At 34.3% G+C, this 26441-nt stretch overlaps 1 protein-coding gene and 1 long non-coding RNA gene across 5 annotated transcripts; one reads left to right on the forward strand and one right to left on the reverse strand.

Moving 5' to 3' along the window:
- Nucleotides 1-479: 479 nt before the first annotated feature.
- Nucleotides 480-14315, reverse strand: LOC127853359 (sentrin-specific protease 1-like). 4 transcript variants are annotated; one of them, XR_008036583.1, is made up of 4 exons: nt 14083-14280; nt 4789-4937; nt 4078-4201; nt 480-2179 (listed from the first exon to the last, which is right to left on the reverse strand). XR_008036583.1 is itself a non-coding variant. In XM_052387820.1 (3 exons), the coding sequence occupies exons 1-3, from the start codon at nt 14163-14165 to the stop codon at nt 2105-2107; spliced, it is 282 nt and encodes a 93-aa protein (XP_052243780.1). In that variant the 5' UTR covers nt 14166-14315; the 3' UTR covers nt 480-2104. The 4 variants fall into 4 exon arrangements, 2 of the variants coding, with proteins under 2 accessions (XP_052243780.1, XP_052243781.1); XR_008036584.1 differs by lacking the exon at nt 14083-14280 and adding an exon at nt 13014-14065; XM_052387820.1 differs by lacking the exon at nt 4789-4937 and having other exon boundaries at nt 14083-14315.
- A 7746-nt stretch (nt 14316-22061) lies between these two features.
- On the forward strand, nt 22062-23300 carry LOC127852349 (uncharacterized). Its single transcript, XR_008036208.1, has 3 exons — nt 22062-22530; nt 22786-22954; nt 23111-23300. It is a non-coding gene; the product is annotated as an uncharacterized LOC127852349 (long non-coding RNA).
- The last annotated feature ends 3141 nt before the right edge of the window (nt 23301-26441 follow it).

Here is a 26441-nt window from a genome sequence, read left to right on the forward strand (position 1 = left end):
CGATCAGTCGCCGTGAAAAATGTCAGATTGATGAAAAATAATATTTAACGCATTGTTGTTTCAATTCAACTTAATTTCGCGTTTTTACAGCTTGCAGTTATTTTCGGACATCTTTTTTTCGGACGTTGAACCTTAACACATTATTCACAACAAAGATATCGAAACAGTAGTTCTAACACAATGCAAACATTTGAATTTTAAAACGATTTTCGTTTTAAATGTTATATATATCGATGATGTACATGCATTACGTTGTAAAGAAATATGGTAATGCCTAATTTACAGTCATGAGTGTTGCACTTTTTTAATACAAAGATATAACATTGATTGAAGAAAATATTTTCAGATTATATAATATATATATATTATTTTAGCTTAAAAAAGTTAAAAACTTATTATGAACCAAATTCAGTTCCAGAAATATATAATCCCAATCGGTGTTTTTATCATTATTTTAGCTAATTCACATGTACACTCAATTCAGGAAAACTATTTTATTATATTTCATACAATCATAGTTACCACTATCATCATTTATTTAATATGTCAATAAGCTTGATTGGCAATTGTCGCTTCAGCTCGGGTAATGCTTTAAAGTACCCCGTGTACTCTTAAGTATACTTTAATGTACCCCGGGTACGCTAAATATACTTAAACGTACCGTTGGTCTGTCTGTCAGTGCAGTCACTCACAAACTTGTCAGTGCTCTATCTCAGAAACTCAATATAAGTATTCAACATGAAACTTTATGGGTGTATAAATATAGCTGAGGAGAGGTGCCATGTACAAGAACCATAACCCGTCGCTTTCTGAAATAAGAGTTATTGCGCTTTGTTGTTTTTCTATGATGTAACTAGGGCTATATCTCAGATACTATACAAGATTTTAACATGAAACTTCATGGGTGTATAATTATCAATGCACGAGAACCATAACCGTATACTTTCTTACATAACGGTTATTGCCCTTTCTTGTTATTGTTATTTTATGATGTAACTTTTCAGGGCTATATCTCATTTATAGAACCATGCATAAGAACCACAACCCTTCACTTTCTTAAATAGAGTTATTGCCCTTTGTTGTTTTTGTATGATGTAACTTTTCAGGGCTTTATCTCAGAAACTATAAATACAAGATTTCAACATGAAATTTCATGGGTGTATAATTGTCAATGAGAATAAGTGCCATGCACAAGAAACATAACCCTAGTACATATGTACATGTCTGATGTTACTTTACAGGACTATATCACAGATACTATACACGATTTAAAGATGAAATTTAATGGACGTTAAGATATAAATGAGGAGAGGTGTCATGCACAAAATCTATAACCCTACACTTTCTTAAATAAGAGTTATTGCCAATTGTTTTTTTATGTTGTTACTATAAAATAAGTGAGATAAGGGTACAACCCTTCAAATAAACTTTTCTGTTAGTTCTGCACCCATCAATAATCAAAATTTATTTGGCGGGGATATCAATTTAACGAATTTGCTTATTATTAGTCTAAACGTTGAAATAGACTTAATATTTTAAGTAGCAATGAGAATATAAGACACAACAGACTCATCAGTCATCAGTATAATGTTAGCATATGTTTAGTCGGTTACTGAACTAGGGCAAATAAAGTTGAAGTTTATCAGGTGGTCTAAAAGTCCTCACCGCCTAGCAGATAAGTCTACAAAGTATTTTAAAGCCGGTTCATGAACATGAAATGATAAGTCATTTACGACATCGGGATTATTTATTTTAAGTCAATATGTTTTTGGAATCATAAGGCACTCATTGAAAAATACACCACTACATAAATAAATATCTAGGTTTATAAGTTTTATCGTGCTGTACTTGTTTAGGAGATGTGTAATACCAACTGGCTACTTCTGTTTTCAGAACTAAAAGGCACAGAAGGATTTTATTAATATTTTGTTGAGTTCTCAGATTAATCGAGCCCAAAGCACTTCCTGCTACACAAACATATTTTCGAGCAACAACACATATTGATAATATCCATTTAAATGCCGTGCGGGTCTTTACAGTGGAGTGATCGAGTCGCACAGATATGTTTGCCGCACTCCAGGAATCAGAAGTCTGCTTCTCACGACTAGTCTCGATAAACTGAATCATGGGCCTGTCGCAACATTGTGGGATGCTTTTTAATGACCAAACATTTGGCAGTCTGGAAATAAAGTAAAAGTCATTCATACTTGTGTTAAAATAGTGACCTGAAAATCAATAGGGGTCATCTGCGAGTCATGATCAATCTACCCATGAAGTTTCATGATCCTAGGCGTATGCGTTCTTGAGTTATCATCCGGAAACCATTTTACTATTTCGGGTCACCGTGACCTGGACCTTTGACCTAGTGACCTCAAAATCAATTAGGGTCATCTGCAAGTCATGATCAATCTACCCATGAAGTTTCATGATCCTAGGCGTATGCGTTCTTGAGTTATCATTCAAAAACCATTTTACTATTTCTGGTCGCTGTGACCTTCACCTTTGACCTAGTGACCTCAAAATCAATAAGGGTCATCTGCGAGTCATGATCAATCTACCTATGAAGTTTCATGATCCTAGGCCCAAGCGTTCTTGAGTTATCGTCTGACAACCACCTGGTGGACGGACCGACAGACCGACCGACATGAGCAAAGCAATATACCCCCTCTTCTTCGAAGGGGGGCATAAAAACAACAACAGTTGTTTGCAATAAGAAAAGCATATATATTCACTAGATTAAGTGTTCACAAAAAATACTATTTCTGAAAATAAAATTGCAAGAACGATAGTTTGACAGTGAAAAGTATTCATGTTTTATGCATCATAAATATACAATCACATTAAGACACTGAAAAACAACTTTTCATACAAAACAATATATTGGAGCAAAGAGAATGCTTTTTTTCATTATATGACACATTAATAAATTAAAATATGAGTAATCTTCTTGTTTAACCTTTTTTCAGGGTTATTTGACAAAAGACTCTATAACACAGTTTGATCCTCAGGTTATGATATTACATATGAAATATCATGTCCTTTATAAATTAAAAGAAAATGCAAGGCTCTAAAAACCAATGCACCAACAGAAAGGTACGATGATTATATTCTACATTCTCCCATTATTTTGTTGAATAAAAGTTAATGCAGATCTTTACTAAGCAAACTAGAGCTTTGTCACAGACGTGACAAATACCCCCATGGCCGAATTGACACAGACTATTTTGCATGCTGTCTTCACAAAACAAGAGAATCAAATTTATGGCTATTTTTAAGAATGATAATGCCATTATCATTTATGGCCATTTTGACCTTTGAACTCTTGAATTCTTTAGCATGACATGCAGTCCAAATGTATGGCCATTTTTTTTTACATTTGAACTCCAAGTGTGACCAAGACCTTGGAGTTATCAACATGGCCTTTTTTTACCTCTGAACTCAAAGTGTGACCTTGAACTTGGAGTTATCGACGTAATTCTTTCGCGCGACACACCGTCCAATGATGGTGAACAAATGTGCCAAATGATTTTAAAATCTCACTATGAATGACATAGTTATTGCCCAGACAAGCTCATTTATGGCCATTTTTAATCTTTGAACTCAAAGTGTGACCTTGACCTTCGAGATATTGAAGTAATTCTTTCGCGCGACACACCGCCCCATGATGGTGAACAAATTTGCTAAATGATTTTAAAATCTCACAATAAATGATAAAGTTATGGCCCGGACAAGCATTTGACCCTTGAACTCCAAGTGTGACCTTGATCTTGGGGATATCGACGTACTTTTTTCACGCAACACACCGTTCCATGATGGTGAACAAATGTACCAAGTAATTTTAAAATCTAACGATAAATGACATAGTTATGGTCCGGACAAACTTTCGGTTTAAAACACACTAAGTGACCCCGTGACCTAGTTTTTGACCCAGCATGACCCATATTCAAACTTGGCCTAAACATCATCAAGATACAACTTGTGACCAAGTTTGGTGAAGATCGGATGAAATTTCGAGACAGACCGACCGACAGTACGACAAAGTGACACCTATATAGAAATATAAAGCTTATTTATTACCATCAATGCAAACACTCCACAGCTGTTTCCGTGGCGCTGTTTGTTGCAAGGTGGCGCTTTTAACTCTGAACTGATTTTTTCCAAGCCATCTTTCACAATTTGCCCTCGTTGACACATGAACTGGCTGCAACAAATATTTTGTTGGTAAAAATCAACAAAAATCATGTGCCTATATACTTAAGCGGTACTTTATCTATACCAAATTGTTTTGGTAATCAGTTTTCAAACATATATATATATGTGAATCTATTAACACATTATTTGAAACACATAAGTGTGAGAGATAGGACACAATAATAAATAAGAATGAACTAAGAAAGCAAGCTTAAATTTATATATATTTATATCATTTTTAAGTGTTGGTGCTCATTACAAGTTAATATTTAAGATAAAAATCCAAATATAGAAAACAAATAAGATTTACAAAGTTTTTTGAATATCTTGTTTGCTATATTGCCTGATGAATGATAACTGGAACTGGCCAAAAAAGCTCCCTAAATGTGACCTTTGATCTCTTGTTAACGCATGCTCTGCAGCTTCTCTACATGGAGAACATATGTGGTAAGCTATATTAAAAATTGCATATTTAATTATCGAATCACAGTTTGGATAAGCTCAGAGACACACATAAAATGCACATACACCAACTGCTACTGTGACTGCTATATCAAGCAGGTAAGACAAAAAATGAATTTCAGCTTTGAACCTTACCAGAACAAATCGAACAAGGCCTTGTTGTTACCACCCAATGAGTCGTAAATGGTTACAGTCCTGGACATAACACTTGCAACCAGCAAAACCCAGTGATTGTTGCCTTTACATTGTGGCAGCATAAGTAGATCATACATATTGAAGTCCACCTACAAAATGTGAAATTAAAATGTACCTTAAACAATGTATACATTACTAAACAGTGGGAACTTTGCTCAAATTACTTCAAAGAAGTATAGTGGCATGCTAGAATCAAGTACAGTTTAAGTTAACAATAAAACAAAAGATTGTCAGGCAATATGGTACTCCTGGAACAACTTTGTAGAGGTCATCATTTACAAAGAACATGTAGAATTTATGAAGAACCACCACTTTTACATAAAAATTCATGTTATGTAAATCGAAGACTTTGGCATTCATATCTCACAGACATATCAAGTCATTACCACTGCCACCTTCATCAACATAATTATTGGACACATAGAGAACTACTATATCTCACTACATACAAAATGTGGTAGCCCTAGATCCGAGAGTTAAGGACAAGAATATTTTAAAAGTTTTCACAAAATAAGCAAGAAAGAAGTGTATATAATGTTCAATTTTGTGACCCGCGGGTCAGGGTCAAATTTGACCCAAAGGGCATAATTTGAACAAACTTGGTAGAGGACAATAAGATGTTACTGCAAACCAAATTTGGTAGCCATAGTCCGAATGGTTTTCAACTAGAAGATTTTTAAAATTTTCACAAAATAGGCGCTTTATAAGCGTTTATTCAATTTTGTGACCCCCCTCCCCCCGGGGCAGGGTCAAAGTTGACCCCAGAGGCATAATTTGAACAAACTTGGTAGAGGACTATAAGATGTCACTTCATACCAAATTTGGTAGCCCTAGGCCCAATGGTTATGGACAAGAATGATTTTTAAAGTTTACCCTAAATTAGCCATTTATAAGCATATGTTCAATTTTGTGACCCCCGGGGCAGTTTCAAATTTGACCCCAGGGGCATAGTTTGAACAAACTAAGAAGAGAATTAATACATGTCAATACATACCAAATTTGGTAGCACTATGCCATACAGTTATGGACAAGTAGATTTTTTAAGTTTTCACAAAATAGGCCTCATACAAGCATATGTTCAATTTTGTGACCCTCGGGGCAGGGTCAAACTTGACCCCAGGGACATTATTTGAGCAAACTTGGTAGAGGACTATAAGATGTCACTATCTTCCAAATTTGGTAGCCCTAGGCCCAATGGTTATGGACAAAAAGAGTTGTAAAGTTTTCACAAAATAGACCCTATATTAGCATATGTTAAATTTTGTGACCCCCGGGGCAGTTTCAAATTTGAACCCAGGGGCATAATTTAAACAAATTAGGTAGAGGACTATTAGATGTCTCTACATACCAAATTTGATAGCCCTATGCCAAATGGTTATGGATGCGAAGATTTTGAAAGATTTCACAAAATAGGCCTTATATAAGCATATGTTCAATTTTGTAACCCCAGAGCAGGGTCAAATTTGACCCCAGGCGCATAATTTGAACAAATTTAAAAGAGGTTCACCCAAGGAACATTACTGAGAAATTTCATCAGAATTGGACCAGTAGTTTAGGAGAAGAAGATGTTTAAAGGAAAAGTTAATAAACTGACGGACGCACGCAGGCACGGACGGACGCACGCATGACGGACACAGGACCATGACATAAACTCCACTGGCCTTTGGCCAGTGGAGCTAAAAATCAATTCAGGAAGGGAGGGAGCACCCCTCCCTAACCCAACCATAAAGGCCCCTGGGCATCTGAAATATGATCACAAGCACTAATAATCATATAATAATGATAAAACCCGGTCACCACTGTCGATAAATTGGAAATTGTTATGATTGTGAGATATAATGTAAACATTTGCATACAGATCAATCTTTTTTCTTCAAGCCCAACACAAAATAACAATGCAAAATTAAAGTTTTAAAGGTTTTCAATGGGTACAAATAGGGTATTTATCTGAACATTGGAAACGTCGAAATACATGAAAATATCATCATACAACTTAAATGTATTTCATTGTTAAAATATGTTTTTCTTGATTTTTCTCCAAACTTTACACAAAAATGGGTGATTTCAAAAATATTAAACTAGAAATGGCGCGTCAGAGGCCGACGTGTATCCCCACGCCGCATGTTTGACCCAGGGGTGCCCCAGGGTTGGTAATGGGGCTATGCATAGTTGAAATTGAACGCATTGAAGAGAAGTTCGGTATCAATTAGATGTGAATCGTTGTAGAAATGAAGAAATTATAGTAAAAGGCAATTTTGGGTGGGCGTGGCCTATGTGGGCGGGGCGCCCCAGGGTTGGTAATGGGGCCATGCATAGTTGAGATTAACCATAATGTCATAAGAGATGTTCAGTATCAATTTGAAGTGAATCGGTGTAGAAATGAAGAAATTATAGTAAAAGGCAATTTTGGGTGGGTGTGGTCTATGTGGGCGTGGCCAATGTGGGCGGGGCACCCCAGGGTTGGTAATGGGGCCATGCATAGTTGAGATTATCCGTATTGCCATAAGAGAGGTTCAGTATCAATTTGAAGACATTCAGTGTAGTATGGTGCACTCAAAATGTGCAGCTCCATGAGATACACATGCATGCCAAATATCAAGTTGCTATCTTGAATATTGCAAAAGTTATGACCAAGGTTAAAGTTTTGGGACACACACACACACACACACACACACAATGACAGACAGGCCAAAAACAATATACCCCCTTTCTTTCGATCCGGGGGCATAAAAATGAGTAAAAATCTCTGACCCGGCCCCACCTCAACCCACATAACTTTTGACCTTGGGGTCAGATCAAAATTCCAAATAGTGCAGGGTCGCACAGATGCTCATAGCTACCATGTGTGTAAGTTTCAAGGTTCTAGTGCTTTAAGTGTAGGAGGAGAAAGTGGCCAGGACGGACGGACAACGGAGATAACCACAATATCCCCACTTTTTCTCCGAAAAGCGTGGGGATGATGAAGCCTAAATGAAAACTTTTCTCAAATTTTAGATGTTAAGTTATGGCAACAGTTTTGTTTGTATTGCATAGGGAAAGGGTTCAAGTTTTATAAATGAGTAGGGCCGCTCTGTCAGATGTGATCACTTTTTCACAAATAAAGATGTTAACCAAATGTTTTGAATTTTTTTTTATTAATGTACATGTCTTTTGCACTTAATTAAAACCCATTAAAACATGTTATCAATATTTTGTGTGTTTTGTCAACATGCAGTATGTTCTTAAGAAAAATTTAAATACAAAATCAGAAGTGTTTTAAAAAAATATATGGAAAAAATTGAAATTTTCATGTTTTTTAACACATATTTTTCAAAACTATACTCTTAAAAGTTTTTTTCCTGGCCTCAAAGCAGTGTATCTTAAAGTAAAAACTCAGATTTATCAAAATATAGGATGGCCTTCAAATATATGTGAAGTTTCTTTTTTATGATACATGTTTATATTTTTTTATAATATTTGACCTCGTTTTCTATAATATGTGTCTTGTTCTGATAAAACTGGGCTAAATTCATGTGCGTAAAGTGTCGTCCCAGATTAGCCTGTGCAGTCTGCACCGGCTTATCAGGGACGACACTTTCCGCTTAAACTTGATTTTCGGTAAGAAGGGACTTCCTTCAAACTAAAAATACTGTAAACGCGGAAAGTCTCGTCCCTGATTAGCCTGTGCAATCTGCACAGGCTAATCAGGGACTAGACTTTCCGCACATGAATTAAGCCCAGTTTTCTCATAACAACACACATATAATTCACTGTTCTATATTTAGACCTTGCTCTCTATATATTAAACATTATATTCTCTATATATTGGACCTTGTTCTTTATAAATTAGACCTTGTTCTTTTTAAACTTTATACATTAAACACGATGTCCTCTTACTTGACCTTCCTCTGTAATACAATATATCCTCTATATATTTAGGTAATGTGTCATTAAAAATGAATGAAATAATAATAAGTGCTGTACCTTTGTTTATCGAAGGTTTTAACATGGTTTTTAGTTTAGATGTGTAGGAATTGTACCACAAGGGTGACAGTCTGCGTGGTTTAATTATAAGTGTCTGAAAGACTTTGTCATCAATCATATTTGACATTTGACCATGTTCAACTTTTATTTTGGCTTTTTTTTCAGTTGCTTTTGAATGCTTTATTAAATCGAAATTTAATCATTAATTCTGCTATAATGTAAGTTTGTTTTCACTTTCTGGAGGTTTATAAGAAAAACATTTATTTTGTGTCCCAAGTGTACATTTACAACATTTGTTAACCAACTTCAGGCTAACATTGAAGATTATTGGAGAAACATTTTGATTAAAATTGACATTAATTTGAGAAGAGGAAATGCATTTTTGTAATAATGTTATGGTAAAGTCAAATATACTTCCCAAGTTCCCACACATTATCATTTATATGCTTATATTTTTCTTCTGAAGACAAAATATGGAGACATACCCATATAATAAGAGTAGTTCACCCCCAGAGTGAAGAAACCACCTTTTTCTGTTGGAGATTACACCCTTCTGTGTACTTCTTTCCAGAAAATTGGTGCCTTTGTTTATTTTTTAAAAGCTATCACCTGTTTATCAAACGTGATAAAAATTTCGTACACTTGGGACAATGCGATATTTGTCTTGCAAAAAAAGTTCACAAGGTTTTGGCATCAAATTTTCAGTACATCTAGTGATAAACATTAATGGTTTGAAGAAAATGATGTAAAACATTGAAAATTCTATCTTATGAAAAATTTAAAATAACTTTCTTGCAAAATGTACACTTGGGACACTTTTTGCCTATAAATATTGAAGCACTTTATGATGCCACCTCTTAATATACGTGAAGAGAGTTGAAAATTGTGGCACAAAATTGACAAAAACATCATTGCTTTGAACACTTGCTACAAGAGATATCAACCTAAGTTAGAAGCATTGTTTTATTTTTCTTAAAGCATATGCATTTTTATATTCATTTAATGATGGCAATACCTAATATTTCTGAAAGTTTTATTGAAGTATAGAATTGAAAATTGCCTTTTACATAAAATGTCACGCAAAACCAGTACACTTGGGGCAATTTTAAGGATATTTTTCAATATATTTTGTAAATGAAGCAAGTTATTGAGAAGAATTTTCACATTTAAGTTAATCACATGGAAACACTTCTGTAAGATAGAAAAAGAACTCAAACATGCTTAATGCAGGTTTTTTTCCCCTTCTTTGTGACCCGCCGATCATCGGCCCTTTCCCCTCCGATTTTTTGTTCCCCTCAGCTGGTAAATTTTCCCCTAGATTTCATTTTCCCCTCCAAAAAAAATTTTTTTTTTTTTTAACCTTTCAATATATAAGTTAATCTGATCCAGTGTAGAAAAAAGAAAAATATTGCATAATTAAATTTTCTGTTTCCTTGAATTTGTTTTAAAAACAGTAAAATATGCTTAATTGATTATTTAAGACTTTCCTTATTTTGCCCAAAATCCGGCGTTTTGTGTGATTTTTCCCCAAAAAATCTGGCGTTTCGCGCGATTTTTTTCCCCTAAAAAAAAAGGCCAGGCCCTTTCCCCAAAATCAGATAAAAACCCCTGTAATGGTAAGAAAATAAATGCATGTTTTATTTAGGCTTCATTATTTTTTAAATCACCCATAGGATATGATGCGGCACTTGTCTTTAAGGAATATAAAAAAAATCAATCATTTTTACCCGGAAGTTGGCGCTGTAATAAATTTGCTATTCTGTGTGTTCTTTTACCAAGCTTGATTAGGAATTTTTGAAAACGCGCCATGGAGATTTTCTTTCACCATAAAAAATAATAGTTCACGGATTCAAACCATAATTCTTGATTAATATGTTGCTACAGTGGATTCCTGTTCTTAGCATACCATGTCAGCAAAAATTATGCTAATAACAGGAATATGCTATTAACAGGAACACACATTTTAGCATAAATATAGCAACTGGGGGCATACAATAAGTCAAATCTGTTAATAATTGATCGTCAAAGTGAAATTTAAATTCAACATTGTATATGATTGATGTTTAAGATAACTATTTATCAAATGGAATTGTATTCTAAGGTATTTGCATTTGCATTTGAGCATATTTTTGCAGATTTAAAGCATATTTTCTTGGCATTCTGAGAATGTTCTATGCTATAAAGACTTTAAGTGAATTCTGAATATTGGGGTTAAAAATTATGCTATTAATAGAAGAAAAATACATTAAAATTTAAGAATTAATCTGTGCTTTGACATTCTATATCAGAGCTCCAGATAAAAATTTGGTCAAATTCTTATTTACTCCCTATTTCAAAAATTAATTCTTATTTTACCCCCTATTTATAAAATTAATTCTTAACACTATTACCAAATAATTTTTATGCATTGTTTTTGACACATCAACAATCCAACATTTTGGTTTATAGTCTTGGAAAAGCCTGGCTTTCTTTTCTGTTTCTTGCTTTCCCATAATCGGACAGCTTTTTCTGGCTCAAAAGACCCCACATCTATCTTGCTCATCTTGCTTTTTTTGCCTTCCACGCTTCGATACACCGCTTCGGTTGGCCATTTTGATTTTTTATTTAAAACAGTAACTGTCAATTCGGCTTAGGTCATAATGGCATTTTGGGCGCCGTTAAAGTCATATCAAAAATATATATTTAACATTTAATTTTAATGACATTTTGAATAGGTATATTGTTTATTACTTGTGAATAAAAATTACGATAAGTGTAATTAAAAAGGTACAATAAACAGTAATGACTCGCCTGTAATACCAGGAGAACAGAATCGAGACTGTTTGGCCTTTCGACCGTTCTTAAGTGTGGCCCTTCCTAACAGCAAAGAGACGTTGACTTAAAGCTGTAGTTTTAATTGAGCGCCTCGACGTGTCAGAACCGGGATGAAATTTTGCTACTGGAAGTTTTACGCACGTTCGAAAATGTCAATTCGTGTTTTATTTTTTCAATGCGTAACTTTATGCAAAGATTTTAAATCTAAATCGTTATTTAAGAAATTTTATTCGTTTTCACGCCTTTACACATGTTATCTGGAGCACTGCTATATGCTAATTACAGAAATATGCTATTATCAGGTATGCTAATAAGTGGAATCCAGAAATTATCCTTCAGTCTGACAGAATTTCGTAGCCTGTCAGACCAAACATCTGACAGATTATTTTACATTTTGCGGTGTCTGACTTGGCTTCTCACTTTTGAGTCCATGATGCTAAATGTTTTAGATTCAACACTAGTTTCCTCAACCTCACGACACCAGAGCTCCTGTGATGCAAATATACTTAAGTGGTATAAAGAGATATTTTTTTCCCTGCAAATTGCGTTTAGTTCCTCACTTCTGGTTAAAAACAAACCTGTTACCCTCCGATTGACTGTAAATTTAAACAGCAAACTCCAATACATATTCCTGTTTGTATTCTTGTATGAAAATGTCCACAACATATGGGCGTAGTTACATGGGGACTGAATATTCAAATACATGTAGGTTAAGAAGTACAGTAAATGACATGACAAAATGCTGTTAGGACATATCATCATCCTTAATTCTAAACCAGCTATACATGACATTATTCTTAAGAGGGGCATTTCAGAATAAAGATAAAAAGATACAAACGATTCGCCATGGAAAAATTATTTCCTGCAAATATTTTTTAGCGAAATTATTTCCGTCAAGACATGTTGTACAATAGCATGCCATGGTTAAAATGAGTGTGTAATACAATGCCTAATCTCTTTCTGCAAAGTTTGGGAAGTCTGCTTTAGGGACATTATAATGGAAGGACAGATGAAAGGTAACTCATTACAGTATAGTGCCACCAATGTAATTATTATGCATTTTTTTCGCAGTTCAGAGCTGAAAATAACATCCCAGAACTTAATTATGCACTGCCAAGTTATTCAATAAATAGTAAATTGTAAACATTTCAATATGAAAAATTAAACAACTTGTAATTCAGACACAACTCACATTTTACCTGTTGTTAGCTTTGAACAAGCTAATAGGCCTCGGTGAAAAATAATTTACATTGAAATTGAGAAAAGTCCTCGAGAACTCAGTGCCCCAGATAATTATTTGGGAAAATTGGGTTTTCAACCATTGATTTTAAAAAAATAGGGTGATTCCATTCTTCATATAGAGTGAAATGAGTAATAAAAATGCATACCTTTAAATAATTGCTGATTTACTTCCGTTGACGCTGCACACTTGTATTGATTCAATAGAACTGTAAACTATCATCATACATTTTAATAAACTGATGTTTCGTAACATCTTTTATCCTTGAAACTGTCCATGATATAAACTTTTAAAAATGTCGAGAATTTCTAACCAATGACATGCCTTTTTATACTTTTGACAGATTTGTTAAGTCACAGACTTTCCATCATGTTTTTTGGATGTCAACTCAAATGCTGTATGCACAGTTTCTAACAAAATCGATAACACGAATGATTCGGCACTTATTGGCTCTTGCTTTCTTGATTCGAAAAAGTTTGCGATCGGCTGATATTTTGGCGCAACAATCTCGGACGTCTTTCGACCTCTCTTAGCTATTTTTATTTCGCATCGTAATAGAAACTGAAACTACAGACGCTTTACAAATACATGCACAATGAGCGACGAATTAGGTCAGATTGAAAACGCATAGCGTTTGAATAACTATGACCGTTTGCTAAGCTTGCTGAGTGTAAGCTTCACCGCGTTATGATAATAATTCCAAAGAGAAAATACCTAAAATGAGCATAGCATTTTTAATCGAAGTTTTGTATCGTTAATTTGACGAATTTGCGTAAAAGTCAAATTGGTTGCGTTTTCAATACTCATGATATTGTATTTCTTTGCATTTTTAAATATTTTAATAGGGTGAAAGACGCAGATACGCAGCTTATCTGGGGCACTGAGAACTGGTTAACAGACATGATATTTTGGATAATTGTAAAAGTTAGGACAGCAGATATACATATATGGGGAGAACGAGAAACGTAAACAATGTTAACCAGAAAGGCACAATCACAGGCAATCGGCACCTGTGTCGGAAGCAATAATTAAACATCATTAAGAAAGTAAATCGATAGAAACAGAGAACCCACCCATTGACCAATTCTTATCAGTCATCGTCGTGATTTTCGCAAAAGTTTTAACAGCCGTTAGACATTTATGATCGATTTTCTCATTAAGCGAATGGCAACAATTTTTTGATCGACTAGTTTGCAGCCAAAATATAAAGCACTTACCGCGTGTCAATGTTAAACTTTAAACAGATCGTCACATAAACTTGCAGAAGATGTGAAAAAGGCACCATCACGGCGGCAGCCATTTTTTCCAAACAAACCAGTTTTGCACCAAATGGCAAATATAACAAGAGTTCTGATTGGCTAATGCCATAATCTAAAAATAAATGCTGGTCGAGCAGGATTTTTCTGCTCGAGCAGAAAAAATGCTGGTCGAGCAGTAAATTTGCTGGTCGAGCAGTATTTTGCTGGTCGAGCAGCATTTAAATGCTGCTCGAGCAGCATTTTTTTCTGCTCGAGCAGAAGTTAAAGTTTCGACCCCTTTGGTATCCCATATTCGTCATCGTCAACAACCGAACCAAACTCAGCTGCCGTTGGAGTCTGTCAAGTTGAGATCACTGTGCCTATCAGGGTAGAGTGTTACATACTGAACGAAGTGATCCAAATCCATATATTGTCAATATGCACGCAAGAGCCCTGGACATGCTCTGTTTACATTCAGATCAAAGCAATGGCAAAACATATTTAAGTATGAAAGTATGTATTTATGAAGCAGGACACACTACTGTTTATGTATGGTCATTGTTAGGAAGTTGCGCAGGACCATTTTGTGTGGGAACACATTTCTAGAGATTATCTTTTTGCCAATTAACTCACCTGAGCACAGTGTGCTAATGGTGAGCTTTTGTGATCACCCTTTGTCCGGCATGCGCATTGTATTGTTGGGCGTCAACATTTGCCTTGTTAACACTCTAGAGGCCACATTAATTTCCAATCTTCACGAAATTTGGTCAGAACATTTGCCCAAATGATATCTTGGGCAAGTTCAAAACTGGTTCCGGTTGGTTGAAAAACATTGGCGCCAGGGGGTGGGGCATTTTTCCTTATATGTCTATACACTTGGGGACTTTTCAAACGCACATGCATCACTTTATCATATCAATATAGCTCCCTTATTTTTCAACTGATTGTGTTGAAATTTGGACCAGCAATAATTCAACACATATCTGATCATTCCTGAAAATTTAATTGAAATTGAAAAACAACTAAATATAAAACTAAACAAATTAAAAACGTCACTTCACAAGTCAAATTCACAAACTCGTACAACGTTAAATAATAACTATGTGAAAAGTAAAACGCATAAACTTACACGTCTTAATAACTGACCGGCTTGCAACATGCCGATTGAGCCGTTTCGCTCCCGAATATTCATACGAGCCATATTGCTTTTTCTTTAATCAGTGTTATATTTTTCTTGTGTAAAAACTTACCTAGAATTATGAAATTGAAATTAAATTGGAAACATGTAAATAGTCTTTTACTACACTTGGTGATTTTTCTAACGCAACACTTTTTAAACTTACATTTCTCAGTAATGTTTTTATTTAAAATTACACATGTAATCATTTGACTACAATATGTGCAAGCTAACGATAAAATCATTCATCCGTGACGGTCGGACGCTTTAGCAAGTAGGGAAGGTAGCCTGTAAAATGCAAAGTGCGCGATTGCGCTCCTGAATATTTATACGAGCTATATTGTTTTGTAAATTAAGTTTATGTTTTCCTTGTGTAAGAACCCACCTAGAATAATTAAATTGAAATAAAACTAGAATTTAATCGCGTTTGAACATTTCCACGTGCAAAAATATGGAACCACACCTACCCCATGTTTTAAAGCTCCCAATCGTTACGGATGAATGATTTTATCGTGAGCTTTCAAATAATGTAGTCAAATGATCGTATGTAAAATTTTAAATCAATATCTTTACTCAAAACTGAGATATTCAAGTCTGAAAAGTGATGCGTTAGGAAAGTCCCAAAGTGTATATGGCTATAGAAAAACCTTTTTAACACTGTAGAGGCCACATTTATTGTCCCGTCTGCATGAAACTTGGTCAAACAATGTGTCCCAATGATATATCAGACAAGTTCGAAAATGGTTCCGGTTGTTTTAAAAACATGGCCAGGGGGCGGGGCATTTTTCCGTATATGGCTATGGTAAAAACATGTCAACACTCTAAGTCACATTTACGGTCCAATCACCGTGATGAAAAATTCTTATGTGATTATGATTTTTCTTCAGCAACATTAATACCCTGCCTCACACGATAATGGCTCTTATGCATTAGCCTACATGTTTGTTGTATATATATAATATTAGCTGTTTTCTTCCAATATGTTATTTGTAATATCAACAACTTGCTTAATATGTGTTATGTTTGATAAATTGCTTAATTTTTTGTTATGCCAGGTGTATTTGATATTTGTTCATCAATATGAAGTTTTGATGAACTATCATTAAACTGTAAAAACTATGTTCATGCATTCTTTTATTGCACCGACTAAAATTGTTACTACAGAGGTTTATTACGAGACTGTGTCACATAAATGGTTGCATAGGCTCCTCTGTAGAAGCCGGGGCATATTTTATTTACTTTTAATAATCGGTATACCTAGAAGTAAATCCAGATTTATATTCTCGTCATCCCATGACACAAAATCCGTCTAAGACATGGTTAAGAGACACCGAAAAGTGACTAAATAACTGGATCGATATGCTTAATTAATAATATTAATGATATATGTGCAGTATACGGGTCTGAAGATTTCAATACATATACCCTAGCTGGTAATGTTATAATTGGTAAAATCGTGCATTGAATTAAGCGGTAATTAAAGAGAACAATGAACACAAACAGTCGATTAGAGCAGACCAAGAATAGATGCTTTCCATAAGAAGAAAAAATTGTTCAGAGCTTTATTCAAATTATACTACAGGCAAATGGCATTCGGATTCATCAAATTTAAACACTTCAATTAAAATCTAATTAAAACAACCAATTATTAGTTGTTTGTCGTAAGATTCTGATCGCTTCTTAATTTGGAGTTATCGTATTTCAAAGGCCATCTTTAAATACCGGTAAGCATTACAGTGTAATCTTTTTTTCAAACTAGAGCCGAATAAAATCGCTAAATACAACAATGCGACATGTGATTAAGTTTTATTGACAAATTACAATTGTGTGATAATGCCGCATACATTATCATTTTAGTAATGCATAACAGTTTAATTATTTCAAATTACAAAAAAACTGGAACGCGAAAGCGTGTTTCAGAAATGTTTATAAGCGTGTTAACTACCGTGGCAACCGACATACAGTTGCGCGCTTATCTCGCCGAAACCCGCGACGTGCGAGAGTTCGCCGATATTTGGCGAGCTGCCTATCTCTGTTATCTACGTCTCTGTATAATAAATAATTTATAGACAAACCTTGATTTTCTTTTACAATCGCCATTTTCTTAAAAATTTTCTATTTCAATCGCCTGCTGAAAGATTCTATCGCAAATGGCAATTTGGGCGATCGGAAACGCTAATATATAATATCGTATCTTTGAAATAAAGTTTGAAAAACACGTTTTTAAATAATGAAATTTAAAAATAGGTTTAAATTGTTGTTGTTTTTGTTACTTGTTTGTCGCATATTCGCCGCATGAAATTTGTGTTATAAATTGCAGGTGTATTCAAACCACACGTTTATGTTCGTAAATAAAAACTATACTACGGGAGATCACATCATATGTGTCCGCACATGGCTTAGAATGAATTAATTTTTTTTACCATCGAAATATATTGTATTTTAATACTTGATTTACACGCAGTTTTCTTTCGACACATTCAAATCATATTTTCAGAGCCGCGTCATACGAAAATGGGTCTTATGGCTCTTCGGCTAGCGTAGCTCTAGTCCGGACTGAGCCATTGCGCAGTCTGGACAGGAGCTGCGCTATCCGCTATAAATCACTCAAGATTGCGTGGTCTAATGAGGTACCTCCTGATCAGACTGCGAGGTGTGCAGGCTGGACTTAAGTTACCCTTGCCGCACTTGGAATTACATGTAGACACATTTTCGCATGACGCGGGTCTTTAAAATATAATAGTTTATTATAAATGGAACAACTAAGCACAATACCTTTCTATAGAATATTGAAGGCAAACTGTGTTATTTATAGCAAACTGGCAAATTTCGGTAGCTTTTTCAATCTTTCAAGAACGATATCCATACAGACTAACCGAGTACTGCAAACATTTGTGGTTAGATTATACAAAGGATTGCCGTCTTATAATGACATTATACTATTGTGGAAGTTTTTGTTTTCTCATTTTGAAAGCAATACTGTGTGTGCAACGTTTATAGAATGTCCATTATGTCTTCCCCGTACGAATTAGTGACCTAATACCGAGTCAAATTAAGAAGTTAGCCATCGATGCAAAAAAGCTGGTTTTAATAATAATATAAGTATTATTTAAACATATGTCAAACACAATTGTCACAATTTGTCTCAATTTACAGAGTATCGCCTATCATTATGAAACAATAATGAAATGGAATATATGTGCATATTTTAATAAAACATTTTTCTTTCAATTATTTTTCTTTGCTGTACATAATGACATAATTGTTCTTTGATCACTAAATCAGTATTTGGTATTCGGTATTTCCGTTTTTCTCTCTTTTATGTAATAAAGAATCGGCTGCTAATTAATAGCCTAACCTGCTCTGCTGCGCGCGTAATATAAAATAATTAGTTGTATGTCAATAATGTTACACCTTTCTGTCGATAATCAATTTAAATTAAAATGCGATTATTAATTTGTTTTTACTCACAAACTATGCTAACTGAAAGCGACGTATTTCAGTCATAGGAATACGTGAAACGCACGATTTAAGTGTATTTAAAGATAAATTAAAGTTTCGAATTTCTAACACATAGGAGGAGTTATTCATCTAGTCTAGTGTTCTGAGTGTTTAGTAATACTACAAATAGCATCTGTTTTGTCATGAACCTTATTTCAAGGGCGATGGTTTGCTTAAATGCAGGAAACATTTAAATATTATTGACATTCGAGGAAACGTCAGCTGCTGGTCATTGCATTCAAACACCATATTGTTAAAGAGCGGTTGGTTCACTTGTGCAGATATTAAAATCTGATTTACATTTATTCATAAATCGCGATCGTGCATACATTCAAGTTTACACAAATGGCACGTTTAACAGTTTTTAAACTGACATTCGTTGAACTGTTGGTAGCATCATGTTGCGTCAAAACAGAGGGACATACGCCATTTAAGACGTTCGAATTTCGACATTGCCCCACAGACCTTATTAGTGACGCAATGTATGTCGGAACGGACGTTACCATTTCCAAATGTGTGGAAATGTGCGCATTGCGACCTTGGTGTGCGGCATTATTATACAGACGTCAGTATCCGCTTTGTGAACTCTTCTCAAAAAATGGTTTGACTATTCTGGACACAACAGAAGTTGCTGGATATTGTCAGTATGTTGACGAGGACAACTTTTCCTCAGAGGTAGGATGTAACAAGTGAAGGATCTTTTGAAAAATACTATTAGAACAATACAAATAATTTAAATTATTTAATGTTTTGTTGATTCATGTTTGTATAAACACATAATAAATTAAGCTGTAAGGTTGGGTAATATTATAGAAATGGAAATCGCACGCTCGATACATTTTTATACCGATCAATCCGTAAACACAGTGACATGATAAGTCTGGAAATTGTTATGATCCCCGAAAGGGGATCTACTCGCTGCGTTGTCCGTCTGCCTGAATCTAATTTTGATGGAATTCAGTAAGATTTCCGTCAGTTTTTCGTCTCCGCGTGAGACACTCGTTACGCGAATTTAATGAAATATTATTTATAGCATCGGTGAGGGTGGAGATGCTCACATTATACAATAATTCGAGAGAGTTATTTCTCATTGATATATATGTGTGTGTGTGTGTGTGTGTGTGTGTGTGTGTGTGTGTGTGTGTGTGTGTGTGTGTGTGTGTGTGTGTGTGTGTGTGTGTGTGTGTGTGTGTGTGTGTGTGTGTGTGTGTGTGTGTGTGTGTGTGTGTGTGTGTGTGTGTGTGTGTGTGTGTGTGTGTGTGTGTGTGTGTGTGTGTGTGTGTGTGTGTGTGTGTGTGTGTGTGTGTGTGTGTGTGTGAGTTTGTAAAACCTACCAACCGGGGAAAATTGTATGAATACACACCAACAAACCGGGGAACACCTACCAACCGGGGAATTCCCCGGTTGGTTTTAGGCGAAAATCTCTAATCTACGTGTATGAAATACCAAACTGTCAATTTAAATTAGAAATCCAACGCCTTCCCCGATTAGCGGGTTTGTGGCATGCACAAAATATACACAATTTTTGACCAAATTACAATCGAGTGTGTATCCAGGCTTATAACAGTTCCCCGGTTGCGCTGTTTAAAAATCATACACTCGGTATTTATATCATTTAGTGAAAGTAAGTTGGAAAAATGGAGTTTCGAGCGAAAAAACGCATTAAACTAAGGTAAGTTTTTTAATTATGTTTACAACTTTCAATTACTATTAAAAAGCGTTTTTATGTAAACGTTAAAGTAATACTGGAAGACGAATTCTAAAGATCGATTTATATAAATATTATTTGATTACAAAGCTTGTTTTACGGTACATATTCCACGAATATATTTTATAAATATACGTTAAACAAAGTAGAGCTCTAGGCAGTTTTTCGTTATATATATATATATATATAGTGGAGCTATCCTACTCACTCCGGCTTCGGCGTTAGCGTGAGCGTTAGCGTGAGCGTGAGCGTTAGAATGTTAAAGGTTGCGTACCACCTCAAATATTGTCTATGTCCCTAAACATATTGCTTTTATATTAAGCATGCTTCCTTACCAACATGACCCCAATCTATGAATAAGAGCAGACAACTGTAACAAGCATTTTGTAAGAATTATGGCCCCTTTTCCCACTTAAAATATGCATATTATTGATAAATCTTTGTTAAAGTTTACGTACCACCGCAAATACTTTCTATGTCCCTTGACATATTGCTCTTATATTTTGCATACTTCTTTACCAACATAACCCCAATCGATAAACAAGAGCAGACAACTTTAACAAGCATTTTGTAAGAATTATGGCCCCTTTTCCACTTAGAATATTCACATTATTGATAAATCTTTATTAAAGTTTGCGTTCCACCTCAAATATTTTCTTTGTCCCTTGACATAAGGTGTCATATTTTGCATACTTCTTTACCAACATGACCCCAATCTATAAACACGAGCAGACAACTGTAAAAAGCATTTTGTAAGAATTATGGCCCCTTTTTTCACTTAGAATATGCATATTATTGGTTATTCTATGTTAAAGTTTGCGTACCACCTTAAATATTTTCTTTGTCCCTTGACATATTGCTTTCATATTTTGCATACTTCTGAACCAACATGACCCCAATCTATAAACAAGAGCAGACTACTGTAAACAACATTTTGTAAGAATTATGGCCCCTTTTTCCACTTAGAATATGCATATTATTAATAATTATTTGTTAAACTTTGCGTACCACCTCAAATATTTTAATTGTCCCTTGACATGCTGCTTTCATATTTTGCATACTTCTTGACCAACATGACCCCAATCTATAAACAAGAGCAGACAACTGTAACAAGCATTTTGTAAGAATTATGGCCCTTTTTTCACTTAGTAACTTTGAATATTTTGTTCAATTTTGTGTTTACATCGACTTTACTTCTAAAGTATCAAGGCTATTGCTTTCAAACTGCAAATACTTTCTTACTATCATGAGGGTACTGCACCTGGCAAGTTGAATTTTACCTTGACCTTTGACATTGAATATGACGGTCAAATTAATAAATTTTGATTAAATTGCCATAACTTCTTTATTTAAGATCAAAATTGATTCATACTTTGACAAAACAACACTTACCTGATTCACCACAATGGTCTTCACCCAAACCATCCCACACGCCCCACCCTAGAAATCCCCCCCCCCCAAAAAAAATGTTTTTGTTTTTCTTATTTTTTTTTAACATGTTAAAAAAGCAATTTGTTTTTTCTTAAGACCGTCCAACCATCCCACCCAAGCTATTGCTATCAAACTTGAAATACAATCTTATTAGTTTGTTTTATGTCTTTACAAATGTTCAATTCATATGTTTTGTGGAAAGCTGAACTCAATATCGTCTATAATGTACCACTTCTTTAAAACATAAGCGATCAATATGTTTGGTTTAAACTTATTTATTACGACATAGTAACATATTCACAAGTTACAAGACATTGACATAGGATCAATATGTTTCAATTATGGTCCTCTTCCAGTTAGAATATAACTATAGTACCTTGACCTTATTGAATATGAACAATTTCCCCATGGTGGCTTACTTTATACTGTCAAGCTCTTGAATAGTCGAGCGCGCTGTTTTCTGACAGCTCTTGTTGTTTTTCTCATCGACATTTCCATTTTAACATTTAGTAGCCAAAAGGGTCCAAGTCCCCTTGATCTCGCAAGAACGTACTGCCAGAATTACGTTGATCCACCAGGGTTTGAAGTAAAACCGTCAATGATGTCATAGGTACAAATATTTTTGTATATGGTTATGTTTAAAGTCGTTTAGAAATTATAAAAGAACATCGTAGCCACTTTCCATTAAAAAGAAGCAAACAAACATGGACTATTGGGTTACTTAATACTGGACAGAAGTATGGAAGTAGCATAAAGATCTATTGATTATTTATTAATAAAACACTATTGGCGCCTATATCTAGCCTTCAATTATATGACCAAAATGATTATTAATATAAAATGTCTACAAATATAAATATTTCAGGCGAAGGAGTCTTTGCCACTAAGCCTTTTAAAAAAGGAGACTTTCTTCTCGAATACAAAGGGGATCTGATAACACGAGTAAAACATGCACGGCAATTAGAAAAGGAGTATGAAAAGGAGGGTCAAGGCAGCTTCATTTACTTTTTTAAATACAGAGACAAATCTTGCTGGTAACTACAAATTATCTTTACTTTGCACATCAAACGTTTAAATCACGCCATTAGAAGAGGAATTATCTTTAGATTTTTCACCATAATAATTAAATTTGGCATGCGCGTTATTTTAGTTTAAAGCAACAGAAGTGTTTATTTAAATGTCTTATTCAGCATTGACGCTACCAACGATATATTTCATGAGGGTCGAATGATAAATGATGCCGAAAATGGAGACGCAAAACAATATTGTGTAATGAAAATAGTTGAAGTCAACCAAACTCTCCATCTATGCACTTTCGCCGACAGAGACATTGCAATTGGCGAGGAACTCCGATATGATTATGGAGTACCAACACTTCCATGAAGAAAGGTACATTCTATTGTAAAGATGTCATCTGTGATGGATTTATCACTGATATTTATCACATTTAAAATAAGCTTTAAATGTCTTTTGAATTATTATTTTTATAAATATAGCCAATCAGTTTTATGATTACATTCATGTTCATTCATGAGTTATTCATTTTAAATACAGATATTCAAATATCTTTTTGCCGTGAATTAAAATGTTTAATCATTGAACGTCGTCAAGCTCTACTTTAATGCGGTCTGTCTGATAATGTGTATTTGTTATTTGAATTGTCAGAAATGCACGGAGCAAAAAATTGGTATGTTTCACAGTGATTTGTAATTACTACACATGCATTAATACAAATGCGTTGTACTTAATGGTTTCATAACTAACGAACTTTCTAACACTGACTAGTTATGTGTAATACCAATTTTTATTGTTGTTTTGAATAGGCAACACAATGACTACTAGATCTACGGACAGCCAGGAACCAGGACAAACAACATCCACACACACGGAAGAAGTCAATGAGACGGTTTGTAATATAACGCAAGGTCGAAGCTACTAAGGCGTATTTTCTGGTTGGTTTTGTCTTCAGTGAAATGGGCGTAATTTTGCCTTACTAAGGCGTATTTTCTGGTTAAATAACTTTTAGCCGTGAATTAAAATGGTTTATCATTGAACGTCGTCAAGCTCTACTTGAAATGCGTTCTGTCTGATAATGTGTATTTGTTTTTTTGCATTTTCAGAAATGTACGGAACAAAAAAGGGTATGTTTCACAGTGATTTTGTTATTACTACACATGCCTAAAATCATATTATGAACATCATGAAATTATTGTAATTGTTGTACAAGGAATTAATGCCAATGTGTTGTACTAAATGGTTTCATGAATACCGAACTTTTTAACTCTGACTAAATTATGTGTTATACCATTTTTTATTGTTGTTTTGAATAGGCAACACAATGACTACTGGATCTACGGACAGCCAGGAACCAGGACAAACAACATCCGTACACACGGAAGAAGTCGATGAGACGGTTTGTAAAATTTCACTATGTCGAAGCTACTAAGGCGTATTTTCTGGTTTGGTTTAGTCTTCAGTGAAATTGGCGTAATTTTGCATTAAATTATATTGTGCCAATATTTAATCCGGGTGATGCTAATTGGTATTTGGGCTTAACATAACACGTACGTCGATGATCATTATATTAACATGTTATAGCGCACGTTTTACGAATTTTAAAAGAATAAAAATATTGTTTACCAGTTGTAGTGACTATGAACTACTTGTCTTTCAAAATCTTCATATACACAAAGAATTTAGAACTTACACCTGTCAATGAAACTGGTGAGCATGTGTATTAACCACTGTAGTCTATAAAGATCGACTTCATCATAATCACAAAAACGTTAATTATCGCTTATCCAAGAAGTGTAATATCATTAATTTTAATTTTCAGTATAAGACCTATACGCTGCCAATTACTGTGTATGAAACTCTGAGACATTAGGAAATTTAACTTGCGTGTTACATATGGACATTGGTTGATATTTTATCTTAACGACACAAAAAAAACAATAGCGTCTACTCGATATTTTACTATACGATACATTCTGACATGGGTAAGAAAGGATAGTTCATTTTATACCCACCACCGCACAATACATACAGGATTTACCGTGAACCACAGTCCGTTCACCAGTTCTTTTTTCTTCCAACACATTTGTCCAGAGAAGTACAATACCTTTCATTTAACCGTGCATACATTTTGTCGTATTAGTATCTGTAAAAAATATGCATTGTATACGTTTTCGAACTTTGATAACATGTTATAACCTGGTATATGTTATGACATGCTACGTCGGTGTATTCAGTCAATTTTTAAAAAAAGTAATTGTTTGATTCATTTGGCAAAATAATGTTTCCAAATTTGTCGTGTGACATCGATGTCATTATCAGGTGCCGTAAGTACCTGGACGCTTTTGTCGTAATTTTGCTATGAAAAATTGTACTGAAGTATATATTTAATATGAATATCTTACACACGGCAGTTAGCGACGTCATATGGTGTTTTATTATCCATGTACAGAAAAGGGTACTTCAAATACCAGGAGAACAAAACAAGCAGCCAAAAAGCAATGGAGTGAAAACGAAAAAGGAGCTGTCCACAGACACTTTGATCGTTTTTTGATAATGGGTAAATTACCAGGGAAAAAAGAAATACTTGCATGTATTGAATGTGAGAATGACCTTCACAACAGAAGTTGGAAAAATGTCAAAGACTTTTGCAGAAATTTAATTGAAACAAAAAAGCGACGGGGACTTTTAACTTAAAAAAATATTACACATATAATGCACGTTTAGGAGAATACGTTAAAGGATGAAGTTGCCACATTTTTTTGTGTTTTCTTGTTCTATATACTCTTTTCGAAAACGATATATGTGTGCTTATTGTATTTGAATGTTTTATTAATACGGTTCAGTCAAAAACGTTATTTGTTCATATCGCCGAACAAATTAGGATTGGTATATAGTTCGGCCAAAGAGTGTTTCTTTGTACTTTCTATGACGAATTTCTACGAGTTACTCACTATACAAGTTATTTTTTACCCTAAACTTGGTGAATATAAATGAATATAGCAAACATGATAAAAAATCAATCTAGAAGGCTAAACGTTCAGAGAAGGCACAACAAAATTCAGTCGGATAAATGGAAACAAACGTTTTGTTCAAGCATAACAAACAAACACTTTTAGATGTAATAAGATAAATGTAAATAACATAAAAAAACTACTGCTAAACTACTGCTACAATATGAAGAATACAAATGAATATTTTGTCAATTTTACTAAATTTGTTTTGAATGACAGGTGTCTGACTTGCAGTTGAGTACTTAATAGATATTTTAAAGTAAAAATTTACCAAAATGTAAATTATTGCGTAAATATCGCACTAGAATTGATTAAATAGTTGTTAAATATTACAATAATTTCCAACACAGATTTTTGTGCATTTGTTTTGCGTGTAGATATTCACATTAGCTATCAATTCACATATTTGCTTTGTGTATATAATTGGTATGTTTATATGTTTTTCATATCAAAATTGCTTGATCTACAAAAATTCGCGAGGAGTTTTGCATTT

This window comes from Dreissena polymorpha, chromosome 12 (assembly GCF_020536995.1).
Source record: "Dreissena polymorpha isolate Duluth1 chromosome 12, UMN_Dpol_1.0, whole genome shotgun sequence".
NCBI lineage: Eukaryota > Metazoa > Mollusca > Bivalvia > Myida > Dreissenidae > Dreissena > Dreissena polymorpha.

What these genes read in the sequence shown, in the direction of transcription:
- LOC127853359 (XM_052387821.1), bottom strand. Translation starts at nt 4,925, where the DNA reads ATGTATGATCTACTTATGCTGCCACAATGTAAAGGCAACAATCACTGG. An exon ending in GCCTTGTTCGATTTGTTCTG is followed by an intron (nt 4,202 to 4,788) that starts GTAAGGTTCAAA and finishes TATTTGTTGCAG; the next exon opens with CCAGTTCATGTGTCAACGAG. An exon ending in GTGGAGTGTTTGCATTGATG is followed by an intron (nt 2,180 to 4,077) that starts GTAATAAATAAG and finishes CTTTATTTCCAG; the next exon opens with ACTGCCAAATGTTTGGTCAT.